Consider the following 21949-nt stretch of genomic DNA (forward strand, 5'->3'; position numbering starts at 1 on the left):
TCGGTACGCGTGAGGGCGGGGGTGTGGGGAGGGCGAAAACAAGAAGGCGATGCCCGGATGTTGAGGCGCGCGCACCCCGGAATCGCCCCCTCATTTCCGGGTCGCCTTCTAGCCCCTCCCCTTCCACCTCCCAGGCTGTTGCGCTCGGTTCTGCACGCGCCAAGCGAAAGAACAGGTAAGAGTATGCTCCTTCTCTTCCTCCAGTTTTCATCTTTGGTCACAGCGCCACCTCCTGATTGACTGAAGGTTCCAGCGAGGATTTATGCTTTAGGGACAAGGAATCAGTTTTCCCTTTTACCTGCGCCTTGACGATTACTTAGAGAAAGCTAAAGATAACGAGAAAACGTACTTTTCAGGTCCTCCTAAGGTCCATATTATTTGTCCTCGGAGGACCTGGACTCTATGGTCAGTGACGAAGAAAGGTCCCTCTCCCGTGGGCGCCTGCGTGCTGCGAGCTGGTTCCGCATGCGCAGTGTGGTCAAGCGAAGCGCACGCTGAGGAGAGTCGGCGGCTGCTGAGGGCTGATCGAACCTGATCTCTCCGACAGAGGAGCGTGGCGTGGGACCTTGTTGTGGGATTCACACACATACCTCAGGTGACTAGTCTCTCTGATCTGTTTCTCCAGGAATTCACTTTGATTGTGTCTAGGGACGTGGGTGGTCGGTAGAGTGTAGGCCCCGGGGCTAACACCCCCTCCTTTTCCCGTCCCCGCGCGGGAAGTGTCTGGACATGACTGCCGCCACCCGCCGGCTGCGTGTCGGCTCCCCGTGTAGCAGAGGTGTCGTGGTACTGACGGAGGAATCTCGCGAAGGCAAGTGGGCCAAGTGATGGGACAGCTTCGTCAACATGGTGATAGTGGGGGGTGTCTTGAGGTGGGACGGCCTGGGGAGAACGCCGTGACACCCCGCCCCAGGACGCTGAGCACTTTGCTGTCTCTAGGCCTGAGAATTCCATCCTTTTTTCTTTTCCCTTCTTCTTCCGCCCCGGCAAATACTACCTCTCAATGGTGACCAGACAGGACACTTCAAGGAACCTGTGGATTGGGCCACGATTTTGACAAGAGTTGAGTTAAAAAAAAGATCCAAGAAGAGTTTGTTAACCTGACCACTAATATTAAAAAATCGAAGCTCTTGTTACCCTGTCGCTGGAGTTGGGCGTTTCTGTAGAATGAGTCAGTCCTTAAGACGAAACTAAAAGATACTACTGAAGAGTTTATTCTTCGTATCATTTTGCCGTATTTTCAGCACCGATGAGAATAGACTTGTAGAATTAAGCGCTGTGGTCTTACGGTTAAGCAGAACTGAAAAACACAAGATACGGAAATTTTAGGTCTCTTTTATTAACTACCCAGACTTAGTCTACTTTAATTTTCATTAAACAAGAAACATTGTTTCTTGGGGAAAAGGTGTAGCAAAGAAGTCTTGGTTTTTCTTCCTATTGAAGTTGTTACTCAAGGGGGAAAAAAAATCTTGTAACTCCGTGTCTTTCAGCAGTTTGGAATTACATAAAGCTTTAGTGCCTGTTCTTAGTTGATCGGATGCCAAATGAGAGTTTCTGGTTCTCAAAAGATCTCAGGAAGATGCGCAGTTTTAGAGATTGTTGCTTCCTTTTTCAACTACAGTGAAATAATTGAAAAGCTTTGTTTGTTTAGCACTTCTGTACTAAAGGCGAGCATTCAGAGAGCATAACTGAGAAGTGTTAGAGCCGAATTAGTATTGCCACAGGAGTTGCCTCTGTCACATCATGCTTTGCTTTGGAAGGGAGTGTGGACTTCCTGTATCCACGATGGCGACTGGAGCACGCAGTGATTTAAGTACTCCTGCCTACCATTTGACCAGGCAAAATTACTGACGGTGCAGGGTGTTTGAAATTAGCTTGGAGCTCAGTTGTATTTTGAAAGATTCTTTTCTGGAGAACACATACTGTATTGTAGTACTCTGACATATTGAGGCTTTGTGGGTTAAACTCTGAATTTAGTGTCATATGACCTGGTTTTAGCTCCTGTTGTACTTAGTAAGCATTTGTCTTTGAGGAAATCACTTAGTACTTATTTTAATAATAAAAATAATTGTTTAATGAATTAAGTTGCAAAATGGAAATGATATTTCCTTTGCCTTTTAATATCTTACATTTGTATAGCATTACACTTTCCAACTCTTTTCACCTGTATATTATTTCATTTGATGTCCTCCACAAACCTGTGAAGTACATGGCACACATTAGAAGCTACAGTTAATGGGAATACATCAGTATTCCTAAGCCACAGTTAGTATGTAGGAGAGCAAAGTCGTAGATTGTTTTTTGTGCTTATCTACTATCTTTCACTGTGAATGACATAGCACCAGCAGCATTCCTTTATTTACATTATCTTTTGCAAAGAGATTTGCGCCTTCTGAAGCAGTGGCATTCATATCACTCTTCAGAATTCTTTTACACTATTGCCTGTGTTCTTTTACAATCAATTTAGGTCTTGCTTCTCCAAACGTATCGGCTTTACTATTTGAAGAAACTTGGTGCTTGTTAAATCTCTTGAAATGTTTCACACCTTTCCATGATGTTCATTTTTATACCCAGTATGAAACATTTTTAGCTCTCAAGTTTTAGTGCTTTACCTACAGATATTTGAGAACAGTTGTCCAAGAGAAAAAAAAGCCCTGTTTAAAAATGAACCAACCAGCTCAGCTCTTTTCTTGGTGGGTAATTCTGACCATTGTATGTCTACTTCCCTTTATTTGCTAAATCCCTATTTTGTCAAGCTTCAAAGAGAAATATTTCTCTACCACTGTTATATACAGTTTATTTTTTATTAAATAGGATAGGTTAATAATAAAAATTTTATGTGTGTGAGTCTGACAACTTGTTGTGTCAGACTTGGCGACCCCATGGACTGTAGCCTGCCAGGCTCCTCTGTCCATGGAATTTTCCAGGCAAGGATACTAGAGTGGGTTGCCATTCCCTTCTCCAGGGGATAATCCCGATCAATGGATTGAACCTGGTTTTCCTGCATTGCAGGCAGATTCTTTACCATCTGAGCCACCAGGGAAGCCCCGATATTAATACTAAAATTTATTATGTTCTAGCACTGAATGTGTACACTGATAGTGCTTTTTGTTTAAGGTATTTCTAATTGTCATGTATTTACCAATAATGTTAGGAGAAAATACAGCCTAATGAATAAAACACTAACTATGGATTCAAACGTTACAGGTTCAAATTCACTTGTTAACAGTATATGACAGAACAAGATGCTTAACCCATGCTTCATATTTTTCATCTATAAAATGGGGAAGACTATAAGGAAAGTGGTACTTCAGGAAGATAGGCAGTGGTCGGATTATATAGGACCCTGTGGGGAGCAGAAAAATGTATAAGTCAGTGGGTAAGCCACTAGGAAGATATATGTTGGTGCAGTTAGCAGTTCTGAAACTGCCCTGCAGCAGAACCCTGGGGTTCTATGAGCTGGGTGTAGGTGTTTTATCTTTGAGACAGGTAATGTGGCCCTGTTACCCAATTAATAAGAAAAAAAGGTAAGTTAGTACATAAATTTTCACAAATTTTTCATAGGACTTGGGATCTTATTATTGCCTATATTCTGAGCTTTAACAATAGTAAATTAGTTAAGGTTACCAGAAAAACATGAAAATTACCAACAAAGATTAATTTGAGAGCTTCCTTTTAAAAATATATTTCTATTCATGGAATGATTTTAGGCTTGTGGGTCATAAAAGGAGCCATGTTTAAAGTAGGTTGGGTGGATCAAAAGGAATAGTTCTAAATAGATTTAGTGTGTGGAGATTAAGAGAAACTTGAACTTTATAGTAGTGGGGATATCTACTAAAGGATTCTCGGGGTTGAGTATACCTGTTCAACAAGAGAGAAGATTATTTGGAAGTAATGGGAAAAGTGGAAGCTAAAAATTATAGTAGTTGTGAATTCATGTTTAGGAGGAAAAAAATTAAGAAGGATACGTTTTAGTTAAATGTAGTATGTTTTGTGATTAATCTTTAGTTTTTGTTGTGACATGTATAATTCTGCCTAAAATAAATGATAGAGTTGTGTGTGTCAACAGCAGAGAATGAGATGGTTGGATGGCATCTCCGACTCAATGGATGTGAGTTTGAGCAGACTCCAGGAGATGGTGAAGGACAGGGAAGCCTGGCACGCTGCAGTTCATGGGGTTGCAGAGCCGGACATGACTTGGTGACTGAACAACAAATGATAGAGTATATCATTTGATGTGTGGTTAGGGTTAAGATTTAATTTGTTGGAAAACTCTTCCCTTTATATGGTGGTAATCAGTCTTAGCCGACTTGGAGGAAGAGTAGCTTTAGTTTTGCTGATAGGTTTTTAACAGTAGGTTTCGCTTGTGGCTCAGCTGGTAAAGAACCCACCTGCAATGTGGGAGACCTGGATTTGATCCCTGGGTTGGGAGGATCCCCTGGAGAAGGGAAAGGCTACCCACTCCAGTATTCTGGCCTGGAGAATTCCACAGATTGTATAGTCCATGGGGTCACAAAGAGTCGGACACGACTGAGTGACTTTCACTTTCACTTATAACAGTAGTGATGCTTCCTATCATTTGTTATTAAGTATTAAAATAATATTTTACTCTTTATAAATGATCATTATTTTTTATGATTCCTTTGAAACTAATTGTAGAGAATCATGCAAGTCTTAGAAAAATGTGGAGCAAAATAAAAATTCAGGCTTGGTTCCCAAACATTCATCTGTTTTCTAGCACCATTTAAGAAGTTTAAAGAGATGAGAAGACTAAAAACTTCTTCCAGTGGCAAGACGTGAAAAATTGATATTTTTATGTTGACCTTAACTGAACACTGACTTGATTCTTTTGTTTAAATTGCAGAATGCCGGGTCTAAGTTGTAGATTTTATCAACACAAATTTCCTGAGGTGGAAGATGTAGTGATGGTGAATGTAAGGTCCATTGCTGAAATGGGCGCTTATGTCAGCTTGCTGGAATACAACAACATCGAAGGCATGATTCTTCTGAGTGAGTTGTCAAGAAGGCGTATCCGTTCTATAAACAAACTCATCCGAATTGGCAGGAATGAATGTGTGGTTGTTATTAGAGTGGACAAAGAAAAAGGTAAATGAGAAGAATATTTAATTTTTATTTTAATCATTTATATGTACTTATTAAATATAAATGTAATAATGAATAAATATTTTTTGTTAAATAATTTATATCTGAAATTTTTCTGAGTTAAACTTATTTTAAAATATATTTTTTGTGCATTGCCTGCTGCAGTAAAAAAACAAAATGCCTCTTTTTGTACTTAAACTCTTTTACATACAGTTGTTAGAGAAGGATGCCAATTAACCATCTAAACAAAACCTTTTAAGTTAGTAGTGGTTAATTAGTTTATCCAGAACTAGCTTTTGTAAAAGTAAATGAATTTTAGGAATATTTTATGTCTTTAAAAAAGACACATCTAGAACTGAATAATGTCTGTCTCTCTGGTAATCAGAATGTCTGTGACCCCCAGATCCTATGGTCCTTCCGGATCTTTCAGGCAGAGGTGAATAGGTATTCCATTTATTTACTGTGCTGTTTATTCAGAGTGTGTGTGTGTGTGTGTATGCACGAGTGTGTGCATGTGTACACTGTGCTGAGTCGCGACTCTTTGGGTGCCCCTTCTTTGGACCCCATGTAAGTCTTCACCTTTGTGAACACAGTTTCTAAATACATTGTACGATACCAATGAGTAGGTTTTGTCTTCAGTTAATATAGTTAAGATCATTGGTTTCAGCTGTCTCTATAATTTGTCAGGTGTTCGTTTCAGTCACGTAGTTACCATCGTGCTTAAAAGACTAGTCAGTCACCCTGACTGAACTTGTCTTTCTGAATCTCCTCAGCCATCTAGTTAATTGATACTTTCGCAAACGAATGATTTTATACGTAACTGACTTTTTTTCTGATTATAATCTTAGATAATAAACTTTGGAGACAGCTTGTATTACCTCTTAAAAGGTGCTACCATTAGCACATTGATTATTCTGAATGTTTTGATATGACTTGTAGCACTCTCCCTAGCCCCCATTTATTAAACTATTTGAAGACTGAGATTATTCCGTTTAATATTGTGTTTAATCACTGCCCTAGTAGGACCTCAGCTGGTGTCTTAGCTTATATTGCTTTCCTATTACATGAAATAGATAACACAAAACGGAATCAAATATATTTTCAACTGCAGTCAGAAAAAATGAAAGGGTATACTTGTGTAAGTACAGTAGCTAGATGTAAAAATGTATTTTCATAACAACATTGTACAGTGTAAGTTAAAAACATGAAACAACAATCTAAATTGTGGTTAAATAAATCATGACACAGCCAGGCAAAGCAATTTTCTACAGAATGAAATCTGAATATTCTGATATGAAAAGATCTCCATGATAAGATAAGAAAAAAGCAAAGTGCAGAAGATCCTATAGAGGAGATCCATTTCTGATACTAGAATTTTAAGTCCTGTTGGATAAGCCATTCAACATAACTGCTGTCAACCCTAAGCAAGTATCTAAATGGGTGGTAAATTTTATCCAAAGACAATGGGAGCAACCAAAAGCAGGCTGAAACTGAAGGCAAGTTAACACTGGGAAGACAGGAACTGCACTGGATAAGGTTTACAGCCTTTTGACTGAGTGCCATGATATACCAAGCAGGGCAGTGAAGATTCTAAAGGAAAACCCTCAGTCTTAATGACTTGAGAGCCAGAGATAAGAGTTCTGGACAGCCACAACAATTGGAAAGTAGTGATAGGGATTAGAGAAAGAGACACAGAGAGAGCCCCTAAGTTTATATATAAAAATTCTGCTCAAATCTCTAGCTGACTTCTGAACTACTTGTAGAGGTTACACTGCAAGCAGCCCTACAGGATAAAAATCTAAACAAATTTTGTTTGCTTTCCATCTGAGGAGACAGCTCTGTATAGTTTTGAATTCAGACAAGTTAACTGCTAAAACAAATTGAGTATCCTTGGGAGTTCCCTGGCAGTACAGTGGTTAAGACTTTTACCTTTGCTGCCACAGGTGGTGGTTCAGTCCCTGATTGGGGAACTCAGATCCCACAAGCCATGCAGAGTGAACAACAACAACAACAAAATCAGTATCCTTAAGAGGAACCTAAAGGAATTCAGAGCTCTGCCACATATCTTTTTTAATGTCCAGAATACAATTCAGAATTACTAAATATTTGAATGAACAGGAAAATATGACCCATTTGAAAAAGATAATCAGTGGAGACTAACCTAGAGATGACCCTGATGTTGCAATTAGCAGATAAGCATTTTAAATAATATGTTTTAACTGCTCAAGGATATCAGGAAAATGTACTTGTAGTGAGTGAGCAGAAATCTTAGTGGAGAAATTAGAAACTCACATAAAGAACTAAATACAATTTCTAGAAATGAAATTTTTTTTAGTATCTAAAAAATTCAATGCATAGGCTAACATCAGATAAAAGATAACAGAAGGCTTGAAATTTGAAGGTAGTTCATTTAAAAAGAACCAATCTGAAGAACTGAGAGGAAAAAAAGAGCAACCTATTAACAATCAAAAGCTTTATTCCAAAAGAAGAGAAGAGAAAGAAAAAAGCAGAAAATACATTTGAAGAAACCATGGCCAGAAGTTTCCATATTTGCTGGGAGAAAAAATGTTTACAAATTAGAGAAGCTCAGCAAACCTGAAGCAGAATAAATACCAAGACCACATCTAGGAATACCAAACTATTGAAAAATAAAATCTTCAAAATAGCCAAGGAAAATGATGTTATTTACAGGAGAACAGTAATACAAATTACAGTGGCATTCTTTTATTGGAAATAATGAAGGTCAGAGCATTGAATGACATCTGTAAAACACTGAAAGAAAACTATCAAACCAGAATTCTGTTTCTAAAGAAAATATTCAGCAATAAAAATCAAATGAAGACATTATCAGGTAAATAGAAACTAGGGGAATTTCTTACAAGACAGAACTGCATTATAAGAGATGGTAAAGGAAGTAGTTTAGCCTAAAAGATATTAGGTTGATGCAAAAGCATGGTTTCAGACCCTGAATTTTTAATCATTATAACTAGGCTCAAACACATCTTTATTAAGCAAAATAGGAACCATTACAATCAATACATTTTTGCAAAAGAGAAATAAGTTGGTTTGTTCCTGTAGCAAAAAAAATCCATGCTTCAGGATTTGACGAACTCTTGGAAAGCATTTTCTGCCTCCTGCTGGTTGTCGACTGCAAAAAGTTGTCAAGGTCTTGAAGAACGGGTAGCCAGTTGGCAAAAGGTCAGGTGAATATGACAGATGAGGCAAAACTTCGTAGCCCAATTCATTCAACTTTGGAAGCTTTGGTTGTGCAAACGTGTGGTCAGGCATTGCTGCAGAGAAGAATTGGGCCCTTTCTGTTGAACAGTGCCAGCTGCAGGGATGCAGCTTTCGGTGCAACTCATAGATTTGCTGAGCATACTTCTTAGATGTAATGGTTTCACTGGGATTCAGAAGGCTGTAGTGGATCAGACTGGCAGCAGACCACCAGACAGTGATGATGAGTTTTGGTGCAAGTTTGACTTTTAAGAAATGCTTTGGAGCTTCTCAGTCCAACCACTGAGCTGGTCATTGCTGGTTGTTGTATAAAATCTACTTTTTGCCACACAACAAAATCCAACTGAGAAATGGTTCGTTGTAGTTGTGTAGAATAAAAGAAGATGACACTTCAAAACGATTATTTTTTTGATTTGCGGTGAGTTCTTGAGGCACCCACTTACTGAGCTTTTTCGCCTTTCCAATTTGCTTCAAAAATGCCAAATAATCGTAGAATGGTCGACATTGAGTTCTTCAGCAACTTCTCGTGTAATTTTGAGAGGATCAGCTTCCGTGATACTCTCCGTTGTTCTCAACTTCCGATGGCCAGCCACTGCACTTCTCATCTTCAAGGCACTCGTCTCCTTTGCAAAACTTCTGAACCACCACTGCACTGTACGTTCATTAGCAGTTTCTGGGCCAAATGTGTTGTTGATGTTGCAGCTTGTTTCCTGTGCTTTACGACCCATTTTGAACTCAAATAAGAAAATCACTCAGATTTGTTTTTTTGTCTAATATCATTTCCATAGACTATTTCCATAGTCTAAAATACATAAATACATATGAAATAAACAGCAAGTAATAATTCATTAGCAAAAAACATAAAGCAATAATTGCACATTAAAATAATGTATAACAGCCACATTTAAGAATGTATTCTAGCAAATTTCTACAGTGCAAAACTGCAATTACTTTTGCAACCTAATATGTGGGTAAAGGTGAAAGACCATTTTCTCTTTAATTCTTTTTTTTTTTTTTAATTTTTATTGAGGTAGAGTTGATTTACAGTGTTGTGTCAGTTTCAGGTGTGCAGCAAAGTGAATTAGTTATACATACACATGTATCCAGTCTTTTTTAGATTCTTTTCCCGGGTAAGCCATTATAGAGCTTTGAGTATAGTTATATGTAGTAGTGTATATATGTCAGTCGTCCTGGTCTTCCAGTTTATCTCCCCATCTTATCCCCTGATAGCCATGACTAATACTCCACTGTGTGTATGTACCACATCTTTATGCATTCCTCCATTGTTGGGCATTTAGGTTGATTTCATGTCCTGGCTGTTGTAAATAGTGTTCCAGTGAACTTTGGAACATTTAATTCTTTAAAATACATTTAACTTCTTGTCTCATTTTGTGCCCATGGGACTTTCATTTATGAAGGTGACTGGTGACATGGAGTGGCCATGCCATTGAAAGAAGATTTTTATTACTAAAGTTTCCCAGGAAATGGGGACCCAGCATGCTGTGCAAAGCCAGATGAGGAAGCACCAGTTTTGATCAGGAGGCAGGAAGAGCAAGGGGAAACCTTAGGCCAGAGCCTGTATTGAGGTTTCCATGAGAAAGGCAAGGCAGGTTGTTGTAAACAGTTTACACTTGGCTCATCTGAATAGTATGGGCAGTGCCTGGTGCACGGGCACTATCTCTGGTTGTCTGGTATCTGGCCCTACGTCGGTTTAGGGCATGGGGGAGTATTGGCCTGATGTGTGGAACTTTGATGAGATGGCTGGGGACGTGGGCTCTGGGTTGGCTGATTTCCATGTGAAAGGCTCCCATTGAGCCCTTGGCTAGTGCTGGGCAGCAGAGGCTTCCCTGGTCAGCCAGGCCACAAATGTCAGAACATCAAGAATACAGAAAACATGATACAGTTGATCCTCTGATGCTTAATAGACATGGTTTTACCTCTCATATGGATAATTAAAATTATTAGTTCCCTCCACCAAGATAACATTACATGATGACAAAAATTTACTTTAAAACATAATACTCGTTCATAATACATGTACTTCTTATGCAGTTTTTTTTATTGATACAATTTAAGTAGGAAATAAGTGTAGGTATGCCAACCCAGCAATATGGTTGTGAAAATTGTCAGTAATTTGTTGATACCTGGACAGAGATAATGTTTTCAAATTTTTCTCATATAGGATATATTGATTTGTCAAAAAGAAGAGTTTCACCAGAGGAAGCAATCAAATGTGAAGATAAATTTACCAAATCCAAAACTGTAAGTTGATTATTTAGTCAAATTAGTCCACTGTTAAATGTGTTTAATAAATAATCTACATGGCATGTTGCTGGCAGAAACAAAAATCTAGATTTTCTGTATCTGTATTTCCATTTTCAGTTCTGTGCTTCATAGGAAAATAATTTGAACACTCCATTTTGAAAGAGTGTGACTTTAGTGAGACAACATCAGTTGTCTCATGATGTTACTACGTTAAAGCACTGAAGTCTAATAATGTTCTCAGATCAGTACCAGACCATTAGTGTTTTTAAGCTCTTTTATGTTAACTATGAGTGAGTTTAGCTGATTTGGCTGTCATAACATGTAAGTTTTGACTTTCAACTCTTCTGGGGTAAGGATCACAGAAACAACCAGCTTTTTTTTCTTATTTTTGCTGTTATTTGTTACTTATCCACAATAAGCACTAATAAGGCAGGAATTGTCATTTCTTCATTCTCATCTTCCTGTATTTTTCTGTTCTTTGGTCCTATTCAGATTTTCCTTTATTCCCTAGATCTTCAGTTCTTATTGGGAGTTTCCATTGCTTCTCTTTTCTTTATCCTTCTTTTGTGTCTTTCGTTCTCTTCTGCCCTGTATGTTTTTATCTTCAAGGTAAAATGCCAAGAACACTGTTTAAATGAAGAGAAGGTTTTTTAAATCTTGCTTAACCCTGGTAAAAGAGTAAAAATACAAAAGCTATGAGACCATTACCCAAATCTTTCAAGTCCCACCAAGTCCAAATTGGAGAAGCACGTCTCTAGGAAATTTCCATTTTGTTTGTTCCCCTAGGCTGTTGTAAAATATTGTAAAATAAGTACGTGAGTAGATCTTATTGGGATGATGTTAGAATGAAATAGCCAATGATATTACCTTCCCTGGGTCAGTTTTTGTGTGTAATTAACATGAAACCTTTCTTAATACACTTTCTCTTCTTTGAGGCCTTTTATTTTTAGGAGATTAGAAAAAAAAAATTGGCAGCAGTGAGTAGGAGATGGGTAGGATTGAAGGATAATTGTTAAAAGATAACAGAGCAAAAGAATTACTAAAATCTCCATCCTGGTTGTATGCTCTCATGTTGGGGGGGGTGTGTGTGTGTGTGTTTTGTGTCTGACTCTGCAACCCCATGGACTGCAGCCCACATGCTCTCATGTTGGTGTGTGTGTGTGTGTGTGTGTGTTTTGTGTCTGACTCTGCAACCCCATGGACTGCAGCCCACCAGGCTCCTTTGTCCATGGAGTTTTCCAGGCAAGAATACTGGAGCAGATTGCCATTTCCACATCCAGAGAATCTTCCCAGTCCAGGGATCGAGCCCCCATCTCTCGTGGAATAGTAGTCCTAATGTCTTATATTTGATCCATGTAAGAACTCTCTACAATAAAAAGGAGAGATACTGGTATCTCCCTTTTCTAAATGAGGAAACATATTCAGAGAGGTTGGTTTGTCCCAGAATTGACTTGCTCTGGATCTTAGGCTATAAATGCTACACTGTTTGTATGTGTTCACCCACTTGAGTTCATTGTTATGGAAAAGGAAATAATTATGGGAAAAAAAGTTTTCATATGGTAATCTTTTGTTGTTAAGGAGTTATTCTAATCAAAGTAACCAAAGGTTTGTTTTTATATGCTGTCTTCTAAAATGTAAAAATATCTTTTTAAAAAAAATGTATATCTCTTATCTTTGAATTGTTGTGCTCTTCATTTTTTTTTCTAGGTTTACAGCATTCTTCGTCATGTTGCTGAGGTCTTAGAATATACCAAGGATGAGCAGCTGGAAAGCCTATTCCAGAGGACTGCCTGGGTCTTCGATGACAAGTACAAGAGACCCGGATATGGTGCCTATGATGCATTTAAGCACGCAGTCTCGTAAGAACTCCTCCTTAGCTCTGCTTTTCCCTTGGTATTACAGCTGCTAGGCCTAGCACACAGGTTGAGAGCCTAACATTTAGTAACACAACATCCATGTAGTAAGTCCTTGTCAAATTTAGATTAAAATATTTCAGTATAAAAGGCCCATGATATGGGCCAGTCCTCTAAAGCTAAGCCTGTATGATTTGGTGTACCATAGTTGGGTAGTTCTTTAAACCATCCTGACGCTATTGCCTTAAATCTTTTCCTCTCCAAGTTTTGTGATTGTCCTCAGTGACTTCAGGGCCAGCATAGACATTTCATTTAAACTGTAATCTCTTGTTTTCTTTACCTCAGTTGCTTAGACCTTCAGCCCACGCCATGTTAGCCAGTTTCCCATATGACCTCACCCTGGGTCTTACTGTCACCAGGATTTGCTCCTCCAAAATCTTTAATTCACACACTCTGTTCTTTTACCACAGCCTCCTGTCCTTCCAGCTGCCACATTGTCCTACTCTGTTGTCTTAATTCTTACATCAGGCTCTGATTCCAGACCCTTTCTTTCCTCCCTGTCTGTTCACCTTTTCTTGCCTTCTCTTTCTTACTCAGCGTAGACCCATGGTCCATCATTTCAATAACTTTCTTGCCAATATCATGAGCTTTGCCCTGTTTTTCCTTCTGTTACATCCAGCCTTGGAGCGATGTTCCTGCCTTCTCTGCACTTACAGAATGCTGGGTGCTGCTAGGAACAACCACAGTCTTACAGGTTGGTGCCACGCATATTCATGGTCTCCAACCTCAGCTGGGCCTTAACTGCTGCCCCACACCCTCTTTGCTCTGGGTCACTTCTTCCTCCCATTCTTAGATTGGCTGTTTCAGAACTTCTCCACACTTCCCCAGATACCCACTCTATCCCTCTTCCCTCCCTCTCACCTGCTGCGCTCACTGCCTGAAAAAGAAGCCATTGCACAGGATCACCTCCGTTTCCTTCCACCATCTCATCCAACTTACCTCTTGCCCACCTGTCATTACCTCCTATGCTCTTGTCACACTGGAATTGGGGTCCTTCCTGCTCTCAAACTAATCTTACCCCTGTGCCCAGCTATTCCTGAGAAATATCATCTCCATCTGTTATTCCCTCCCTTGAGTCTTCAGCCTTTTTCTTTATTGATTTTGCTTTATCAACATAAAAACATGCTCAGATTTTTCCCATTTATACTAAAAAACAGACTTTTCAACCGGCCCTCTACTTTTCTCCTGTAGGAAGCACTGTGTCCTCTCCTTTTAATAGTCAGACTTCTTAAGTTCTCTGTACTTACTGTCTCTACTTCTGCACCTCCCACTCCTAGATGTTAATACTTCATGAGCAGCCTCACCACTGCATCGTTACTTGCCAACTCGTGTCCTGCCATGGGAGATTAGTCTCTTCAGCCCTCAGAATGGCCAAGTGGGACTTTGAACTGTTAGAGCCTCCATCATGCCTACTCACCTGAGGCTCCAGATCCCTTCCACCTTACCCCCTCCCCTCATGTGACTTAATTTTTTTTTATGTCAAATTGTGGGAAAGGTGAGAAGAGTAATAATTATGACAGCAAACATATATGTCATCCTCACAACCACCTGTGGTGTGAGTGCTATTATTCCTATCTTATAAATGAGGGAATTGAGGCAGAGGTTAAATTGTCCAAGTTCACACAGCTACCAAATGGTAGAGCCAGGATTCAAACACAAGCATTCTAGGTCCATCCAGAGTTTATGCTATTGGGCATCAAGCACTGCTTTATATTTCTGTCCTCCCTGCCTTTAGTCTTGGGCTCCTCAGTCAGAACATCTCTCACCTCGGTTTGCTGTCATCATTGGCCCTGCTTACAGCTTCTGCCTCCTGCACCTTCTCCATTACTGCTCTGCATTAAAATTCTTAACAAATTAACATTCATCCTAGTGAATTAATCTTCATTTATCACCGTTAAAGTTCTTCTCTTTCATCAGCCATGTTGCAACTGTCCAGATTTAACTCAATCATAATTCGATGCCACATGTGCTTCTTTTTTTTTTTCCCTTTTAGTTAAAATTTATGAGATAGTTGGAAACAATATTTTTTGCCTCCAAAGATATTTTGGTCACTCAACAATGGTAACCACTGTTGTGAAATTATGTGTACGTCATTATCATTTATGGTATTGATACATGTAAATGTGTGAATAGATTATTAAAAGTACATACAGAATCTTTTTTATGTTTTAAAATGTTTAAACAAAAAAACAAAATTTATTTTATCATTGTGACAGGTTTTCAGTACTTTATATTTTTACTTGTGATGCTGTTACTGTAAATTTCAGTAATCTATCAGTTACTGTAAATTTCATAAATCTATCAATTTCTCCAAATTGATACATGTATGCCTACTTCATATTCATTTCTATATGGTATTTACTTGTGAGAACATGCCCCCTTTTTTGTTCCTCTATTAAAAAATGTTTAGGTAATCCTCCCCTGTTTTTCAAATAGTGCTATGTGAATACATGTACATGTCTCTGTGTACACATTTGGAAATTTCTTAGATGGATACCTTGGAATAGAATTGTTGAGTCATGGGACTGATTATAGGCACCTTTAAATTTACTTAGTTTTGTTAAAGTTTCTCCAAATTGGTTCTATAGTTTATAGTCCTTTTAGCAATTATATGAGTGTTTCTATTTCTCTTCATCAACATTTGATATACATCTCAGATTTTTCTTTTCTTTTTGCAAAGCAGATTGATGTCCAATAGTGTCTTATTTGGGTTTGCGTTTTGCTGGTTGTTGGTGGAAGTTGACCACTTTTCATACGTTAATTGACCATTTGTCTTCTGTGAAACATCTGTTCATCTCATTTTCTTTTTTTTCTGTTGGTTTGTCTTTCAGTATCAGTATATCAGAATTTTCTTAAAATAGTCTTGTTAAAATCCTACCATTCTTTTAGTCATTATTTCTTTTTTTCCATTTTTTAATTTGTTCAACAAACATGCCAGTGAACAAGACTGGTCCCTGTTTGTGGCACTTAAAAGGGTCAGATGAAATGCCACCTCATTCATGAAGCCCTTCCTGACCCCACTGATACCTTCCTCACCTCACCCCAGAAGTGCAAAAATGCACTTCTATTTTTTTTTTTTTTTTTAATTTTTCTCCATGTTTTTGTTCTTTTCGAGCTCCTTGAAGCAAGGACTGTTAATTACAGGGATATGCTTAATTATAGTGGGATGTGAGATATATAAGCAGAATTCATTTTACTGCACTTCGCAAGTACTGCATTTTTTACAGATTGAAGGTTTGTGGCATCCCTGCATCAAGCAAATCTGTTGGTGCCAGTTTTCCAACAGCCTTTGCTCACTTCATGTCTCTGTGTCACATTTTGAGAATTCTTGCAATATTTCAAACTTTTTCAATATTTTGTTGTGATCTGTGATCCCTCGATGTTACTATTGCAAGAAGATTACATCTCCCTGAAGACTCAGATGATGGTTACCATTTTTTAGGAATGAAGTATTTTTAACAGAAAACAACAGTATGGCATAGGCGTAACTTTTGTACGCACTGAGAAGCCAAACGTGTGACTCACTTTATTCCTAAACGTGCTTTATTGTAGTCTAGAACCGAACCCACAATATCTTCAAGTTATGCCTGTATAGGAAACATTAAATTGCTTGCTTTAGTCAGATCTCTAAAATTTTCCTTTTAATAATGATCATTTGGGTGTTTTCTTTTTGTCATACAAGCCTAAGCACTTCAGTTGCATTAGCTCATTTAATTCTGCAGTCCAGTGAGATACACAGTTTTTATTCCTGTTTTACAAATTTGGAAACAGATCTAGAAAGGCCCCCAAGCACAAAGCTATTAAATTGTGAAGCTAAGATTTGAACTCTTAATTCTGACACTAAACGCTGTGCTCTTAAACATTATTCTGTTATATTATGTTTGGTGTCCTAATTATCAGTAAAGTAACCTTGACATTTTGTTGTGTGTGTTTTCTTTCAGAGACCCATCTATTTTGGATAGCTTAGATTTGAATGAAGATGAACGTGAAGTACTCATTAACAATATTAATAGGCGTTTGACCCCCCAGGCTGTCAAAATTCGAGCAGGTAAATGATTTTTTAAATGCTGTTTAAAATATTTTGCATGTACCAGAAAAGCTATTAAATAATGACCCTCACCAAAGAATATGTTGCTACATCAACATCTACCTGTTTCTAAATGTTTATTTTTCACAGCAAGAAAAGCTAAAGAAATTAAGTAATTTTTGCTTCTACTGAGTTATCATAAAATGCATATATATTGACACAAGTAAATGAGCTCAGCTAACCTTAAGTTGGCCCTTTTTTTGGGTGGAGTGATTATTTTGTTTTAGTGCATGCTTTAAAATTCTGACAGTACAGTAATATCCTCCCATGCCTCTGGATTAACCACTGTTAATTTGGGATCTATTCTTTCAGACATTTTTTTCTATACCTATGCTGTATAGGAATGTGTGCTATTTATGTTCAGATATAAGTTTTTATGTTTTCGTAAGAATGGGATCATAGTGTGCACCATTTTCTCCAACTAGCTATTTCTATTTGGTGTCCTATGGCTGCCCTTCCCTGTAGAACTTGAGGATCATTCTCATTTTGAATGTTAGGTAATATTGCATAGAATAATAAACCTTGATATCAGCCAGTCTCCTCTTGATGAATGTTCAGGTTGGGCTAGTCTTTTTTACTGTAGTTGACCCTTAAACAATGTATAAGAGGGTTGCCCACCCTCTGCACACTCGAAAATTCATATATAACCTCGTCAGTCCTGTGTGTCTGATTCTGTATCTGAGAATCAACTACCGTGGTTCATGTAGTATTCTAGTGTTTACGTTTGAAAAAAATCAACATGTTAAGGAGACCATGCAGTTCAAGGCTGTATTGTTAAGGGTCAACTAACTACATTACAAAAAACACTGCATTTTAACACCTTTATACACATAGACTTACCCATTTATACAGGTGTTCTGTAAGGCAAATTCTTAAAAGTAGGATTGCTGGGTCAGAGTATGCTGTTATTCTAGACAATTTGTAGTTACATTATTTTGGTTTTTTATAATTTTATTTATTTGGGGGGCTTTGCTGGGTCTTTGTTGCTGTGCAGGCTTTTCTCTAGTTGCCGTGTACGGACTTCTCATTGTGGTGGCTTCTCTTGTTGCAGGGCAAAGGCTCTAGGGTGCTTGGGCTTCAGTGGTTGCAGCTCCTGAGCACAGGCTCAGATGGCACATCAGTCTAGTTGCTCCATGGCATCCTAGATCTGGGATCGAACCCAGCTCCTGCATTGGCAGGCAGATCCTTGACCAGAGTTACCAGGGAAGCCCCCGTGGTTATTATTTCATTCAGATTTCATCACACTCCTCCTAACCATTTCACAAATAAGGAACTGAAGCACAGAGGGGTTGGAATTATGATTTCAACCCAAATATAGCCCAAATTCAAAATGTTTGTTAAATTTCTCTTTTTTATGGTTTCATCATTCAGGGGCTTGATGTTGGTGAGAAGATATGATATCACTGCATGTTCAGATATTTTTAAATATGAAAGTTAATAGCTGGGGTTGATTTCTAGTTGAAAGGGTAATGAAAGCTTTCATAAGTATTTGAGTACTAATGTATTTGTCATATCTCTGATTTCTTTTTAAACTTAAAAAAAATTTGCATATTTTGAAGTAAGCTTTTGAATTTTTATAATTTTAGATATTGAAGTGGCTTGTTATGGTTATGAAGGCATCGATGCCGTAAAAGAAGCTCTGAGAGCGGGTTTGAATTGTTCTACAGAAACCATGCCCATCAAAGTGAGTAGCCTGTTTTCTCCCTCCCTACTGAAATATCCACTTAATCCAAATTAAATCCAGATTTTTTAATGGTCATATTTCATATCAAGTGTTACTAAAAGTGGTTCTTGATACTTCTAGGGAATGTTTAAAATTATGTGTAGGCTTTTGTTGTAGCTACTGCTACTGTCACTATGGATAGAGATTCCTATTGGTATTTAGTGCCAAAGAACCAGCTATGCTAAACCTCCTTTACAGTAAGTAGCCACAGTGCCCATTATGCTCATAGAATCTTGAAAAGGACAATATATTCTCTTATATTCACACACAGTTTTAAGGAGGTTTGGCCTGACTCTTTGATTAGCAATAAAATTAACTGGATGGCTGTTAATCAGAATCACTTAGAAGAATTTCTTCCATCGGTTTAGTTTAGAACCAAATAGGAATCTTTTTTGTTTATTTTAGAGACAGATTATCCAAGCCCAGAGACGGGGGAGCCTGGTGGGCTGCCACCTATGGGGTCGCACAGAGTCGGACACGACTGAAGCGACTTAGCAGCAGCAGCAGCAGACTGCTTCTACTACTGGGTTACATCATAGTATCAGTTAGCTTCAATTAGCTTCTGCTACATTAACAAACTACCTCAAATTGCTGTGCTGCAGAATTGGGAGTAAATTTTGGGATGATTTGTTTTTAAAGCAGCAGATTAGCAAAACGATTCTCAAACATCCTAATTGTTATGTGGTCTGTAGGTACATTCATAATTGAATTTTTGTCTTCCTTAGATTAATCTAATAGCTCCTCCTCGGTATGTAATGACTACAACCACCCTGGAGAGAACAGAAGGCCTCTCTGTCCTCAATCAAGCTATGGCTGTTATAAAAGAAAAAATAGAGGAAAAGAGGGGTGTCTTCAATGTTCAAATGGAGGTGAGGTCAATACTGGGATTTTTTGCCTTGTCATTAAAGTTTTAAAGACGTTTCAATCATGTAACTGGTTTGTCTTCTAAAATATCTGATCAGTGACTTATAAAACATGAGATAGGTTTAAAACTACAAGTCCTCTAAGTATAAAATAGTCATTGACTCGATTTCCTAAAAGGGTTTTAAAAGTAAATAAGAACTATCATGGGGTGGTTATTCAAGACTGTGGTCACTGATCCCCCAAAATGAAAAAAATAAAGACAATGAAAATAACTGAAAAAAGAAAGCAGTGATTGATTATTGTCAGAATTTAGAACGGAGAAGGCAATGGCACCCCACTCCAGTACTCTTGCCTGGAAAATCCCATGGATGGAGGAGCCTGGTAGGCTGTAATCCATGGGGTCACTAAGAGTCAGACACGACTGAGCGACTTCATTTCACTTTTCACTTTCATGAATTGGAGAAGGCAATGGCAACCCACTCCAGTGTTCTTGCCTTGAGAATCCCAGGGACGGGGGAGCCTGGTGGGCTGCCGTCTATGGGGTCGCACAGAGTTGGACACGACTGAAGCGACTTAGCAGCAGCAGCAGCAGAATTTAGAATGCTTGAAGTTTGATTTCAGAATGAGGAACTACAACAGTGTCCTATGTTTTTCTCATCTCAACAAGAACAAAACCAAATTTTCATATGTAATTTTCAAAATAAATTTCTTCTGTGGAAGAAATTTTGAAGCCAGAAGATGTATTTTTATAGGTCATCTTTTTGTGTGTTTGAAAGATACAGCCAATATATATTTTCAGTTTTATTATCTCATGGAATTTATTGGTAGTATTTCAGCACTCAGAATAAGAGTTAAAATACCAGGCAGTAATAGTATTGAAACTGAATTTGTGTGTGTTTAACTACATTCACATTGAAATTGTGCCTCTGCTTCCACAGCCCAAAGTGGTCACAGATACAGATGAGACCGAACTTGCAAGGCAGCTGGAGAGGCTTGAGAGAGAAAATGCAGAAGTGGATGGAGATGATGATGCAGAAGAAATGGAAGCCAAAGCTGAAGATTAACTTTGTGGGAAACAGAGTCCAGTTTAAGGAACACAAAGCAGCCTTCCTGGCTGTAAACCCTAGACTTAAAAGTTTTCCAGTATTGGAAACTTCAAAGCTGAATATTTTTTATTTTAAGTATTTAAATGTTCCAACAGACCAAAACATGAAATGCCCTCCTAAATGTTAGCTGTTTTCACACAGTAGCTCCAACACCTTGAGCGTTTTTTAAGGGAGTGGCCTGATTTCACTAGAGACAGATCTTCAAGACGAGACATAAATTGGGCTTATGATTTCCATTTCTGATATCTCCAGATTGGCACCCCTTTGTAGATTAGTGCCTCCATGAGATTTACCAGAGGCACTCAAAGCGAATAGTTCCAACCTTTCTATATAAAATGTATCAAGCAAACATTAAATAAATTTCTGGGATATTTAACCATAGGTTTCTTCCTTATTATCACCAGTTAAAAGCATTATGATTCCTAAGAATTTCATTTTATTTGAAATGTAGTAATTTAAAGGCAGGTGACCAGAAGATAAGTATAGCAGATCCTTTCAAAAGGTTTACAGAGACTTTGCCAGTGGTCAGGACTCCATGCTTTAACAGCTGAGGGCCTGGGTTTGATCCCTGGTTAGGGAGCTGAGATCCCGTGAGCCGTGTGCTGTGTGCCAGGCACCCTCTCCCCCCACCCACCCCTCCTTTAATAAAGAGAATTTAGAGAGCATTTTAATTAGTGAAAGTTTACTCCTAGGGGAAAAAAGCCTTAAAATGTAACTAAAGAATTACATTAGTTGAGTGCCTTTTACCTGTTTGAGACTGATGACAACATGTGGTCAGAAGGAGAATTTATCACACCGGTCCTTGTTGGTGTACTAAGCTGCTTGTCCTGAGTTTGTAATTCAAGTTGGTAATGGGTGGGGGGTTGTTTTTGTTTTTGAACTTTAGTTTTCTGGGGTTTTTGTTTTTTAAGAAAAAAATGCTGCTTTGTAAATTTAGTTATTTTGAGTATCATTGCCCAACTTTTAATTTTTTTTTCCAGTAAAATATTTGCTAGGTGCCACCTTAGAGTTTCACTTCTCTTCCTAACAGGTTAGGGGTCTGTTTGAACACAATTAACAATCGTTTTTCAAAATGTTTCCATCATTTTTTTTCTTTAAGAACTGATTGTTTTAAAGATAAATAATATATACAAAGGCAAATAAACTTCATAGATAACACGTGGTTTGCAGTTACAGCTACAGTGGCCAAGGTGTAGCAAGTCTTGAGTTAACTTTAGTTTACTTCATAAATTTAATCTCTTAGGATACTTGAGGTACTAGATAAATTAATTTTACTAATTATTCCCAAGAATAGCTATTTAAATACTTAGAAGATTAAATCTAACCCACCTTATTCAATCCAGGACTAGACTTAACTCACTGTTAAAAGGACTGGAAAATAGAAGAGTGTGTTGGTGAGACATTTAAGCTATTTGTGAAGGTTTGTCCCTTTGTTTAATTTAGCAGCCTCTATTAGCTCTTTAGATCCAGGTCTAACAATATAACTGTTTTCATGAGGGAACCATGACTGCTAGCTTGCATGCCATACTGGGAATATTTAGAGGAGAATCTGGATGTATTCAAATCAGCACATAATTTTCACTTCAGTTTTTTTCTGAGGAGTAAAGCTCACAGCATCACGAATGTTATCAAACTATATAACAGGTGCTGCTTA

The 21949-nt window shown here is 38.1% G+C and overlaps 1 protein-coding gene across 2 annotated transcripts; it reads left to right on the forward strand.

The window, feature by feature from the left end:
* Positions 1-89: 89 nt before the first annotated feature.
* EIF2S1 (eukaryotic translation initiation factor 2 subunit alpha) lies at positions 90-20671 on the forward strand. Of its 2 annotated transcripts, none has more exons than XM_070797746.1 (8): positions 90-175; positions 4865-5106; positions 10520-10599; positions 12310-12461; positions 16457-16563; positions 18189-18286; positions 19051-19194; positions 20128-20671. In XM_070797746.1, exons 2-8 carry the CDS (start codon positions 4866-4868, stop codon positions 20251-20253), a joined length of 948 nt encoding a protein of 315 aa, XP_070653847.1. In that variant the 5' UTR covers positions 90-175; position 4865; the 3' UTR covers positions 20254-20671. The 2 variants fall into 2 exon arrangements, with proteins under 2 accessions (XP_070653847.1, XP_070653846.1); XM_070797745.1 differs by lacking the exon at positions 90-175 and adding an exon at positions 364-595.
* Positions 20672-21949: the final 1278 nt, after the last annotated feature.

Source organism: Bos indicus, chromosome 10, assembly GCF_029378745.1.
Source record: "Bos indicus isolate NIAB-ARS_2022 breed Sahiwal x Tharparkar chromosome 10, NIAB-ARS_B.indTharparkar_mat_pri_1.0, whole genome shotgun sequence".
NCBI classification, from domain to species: domain Eukaryota; kingdom Metazoa; phylum Chordata; class Mammalia; order Artiodactyla; family Bovidae; genus Bos; species Bos indicus.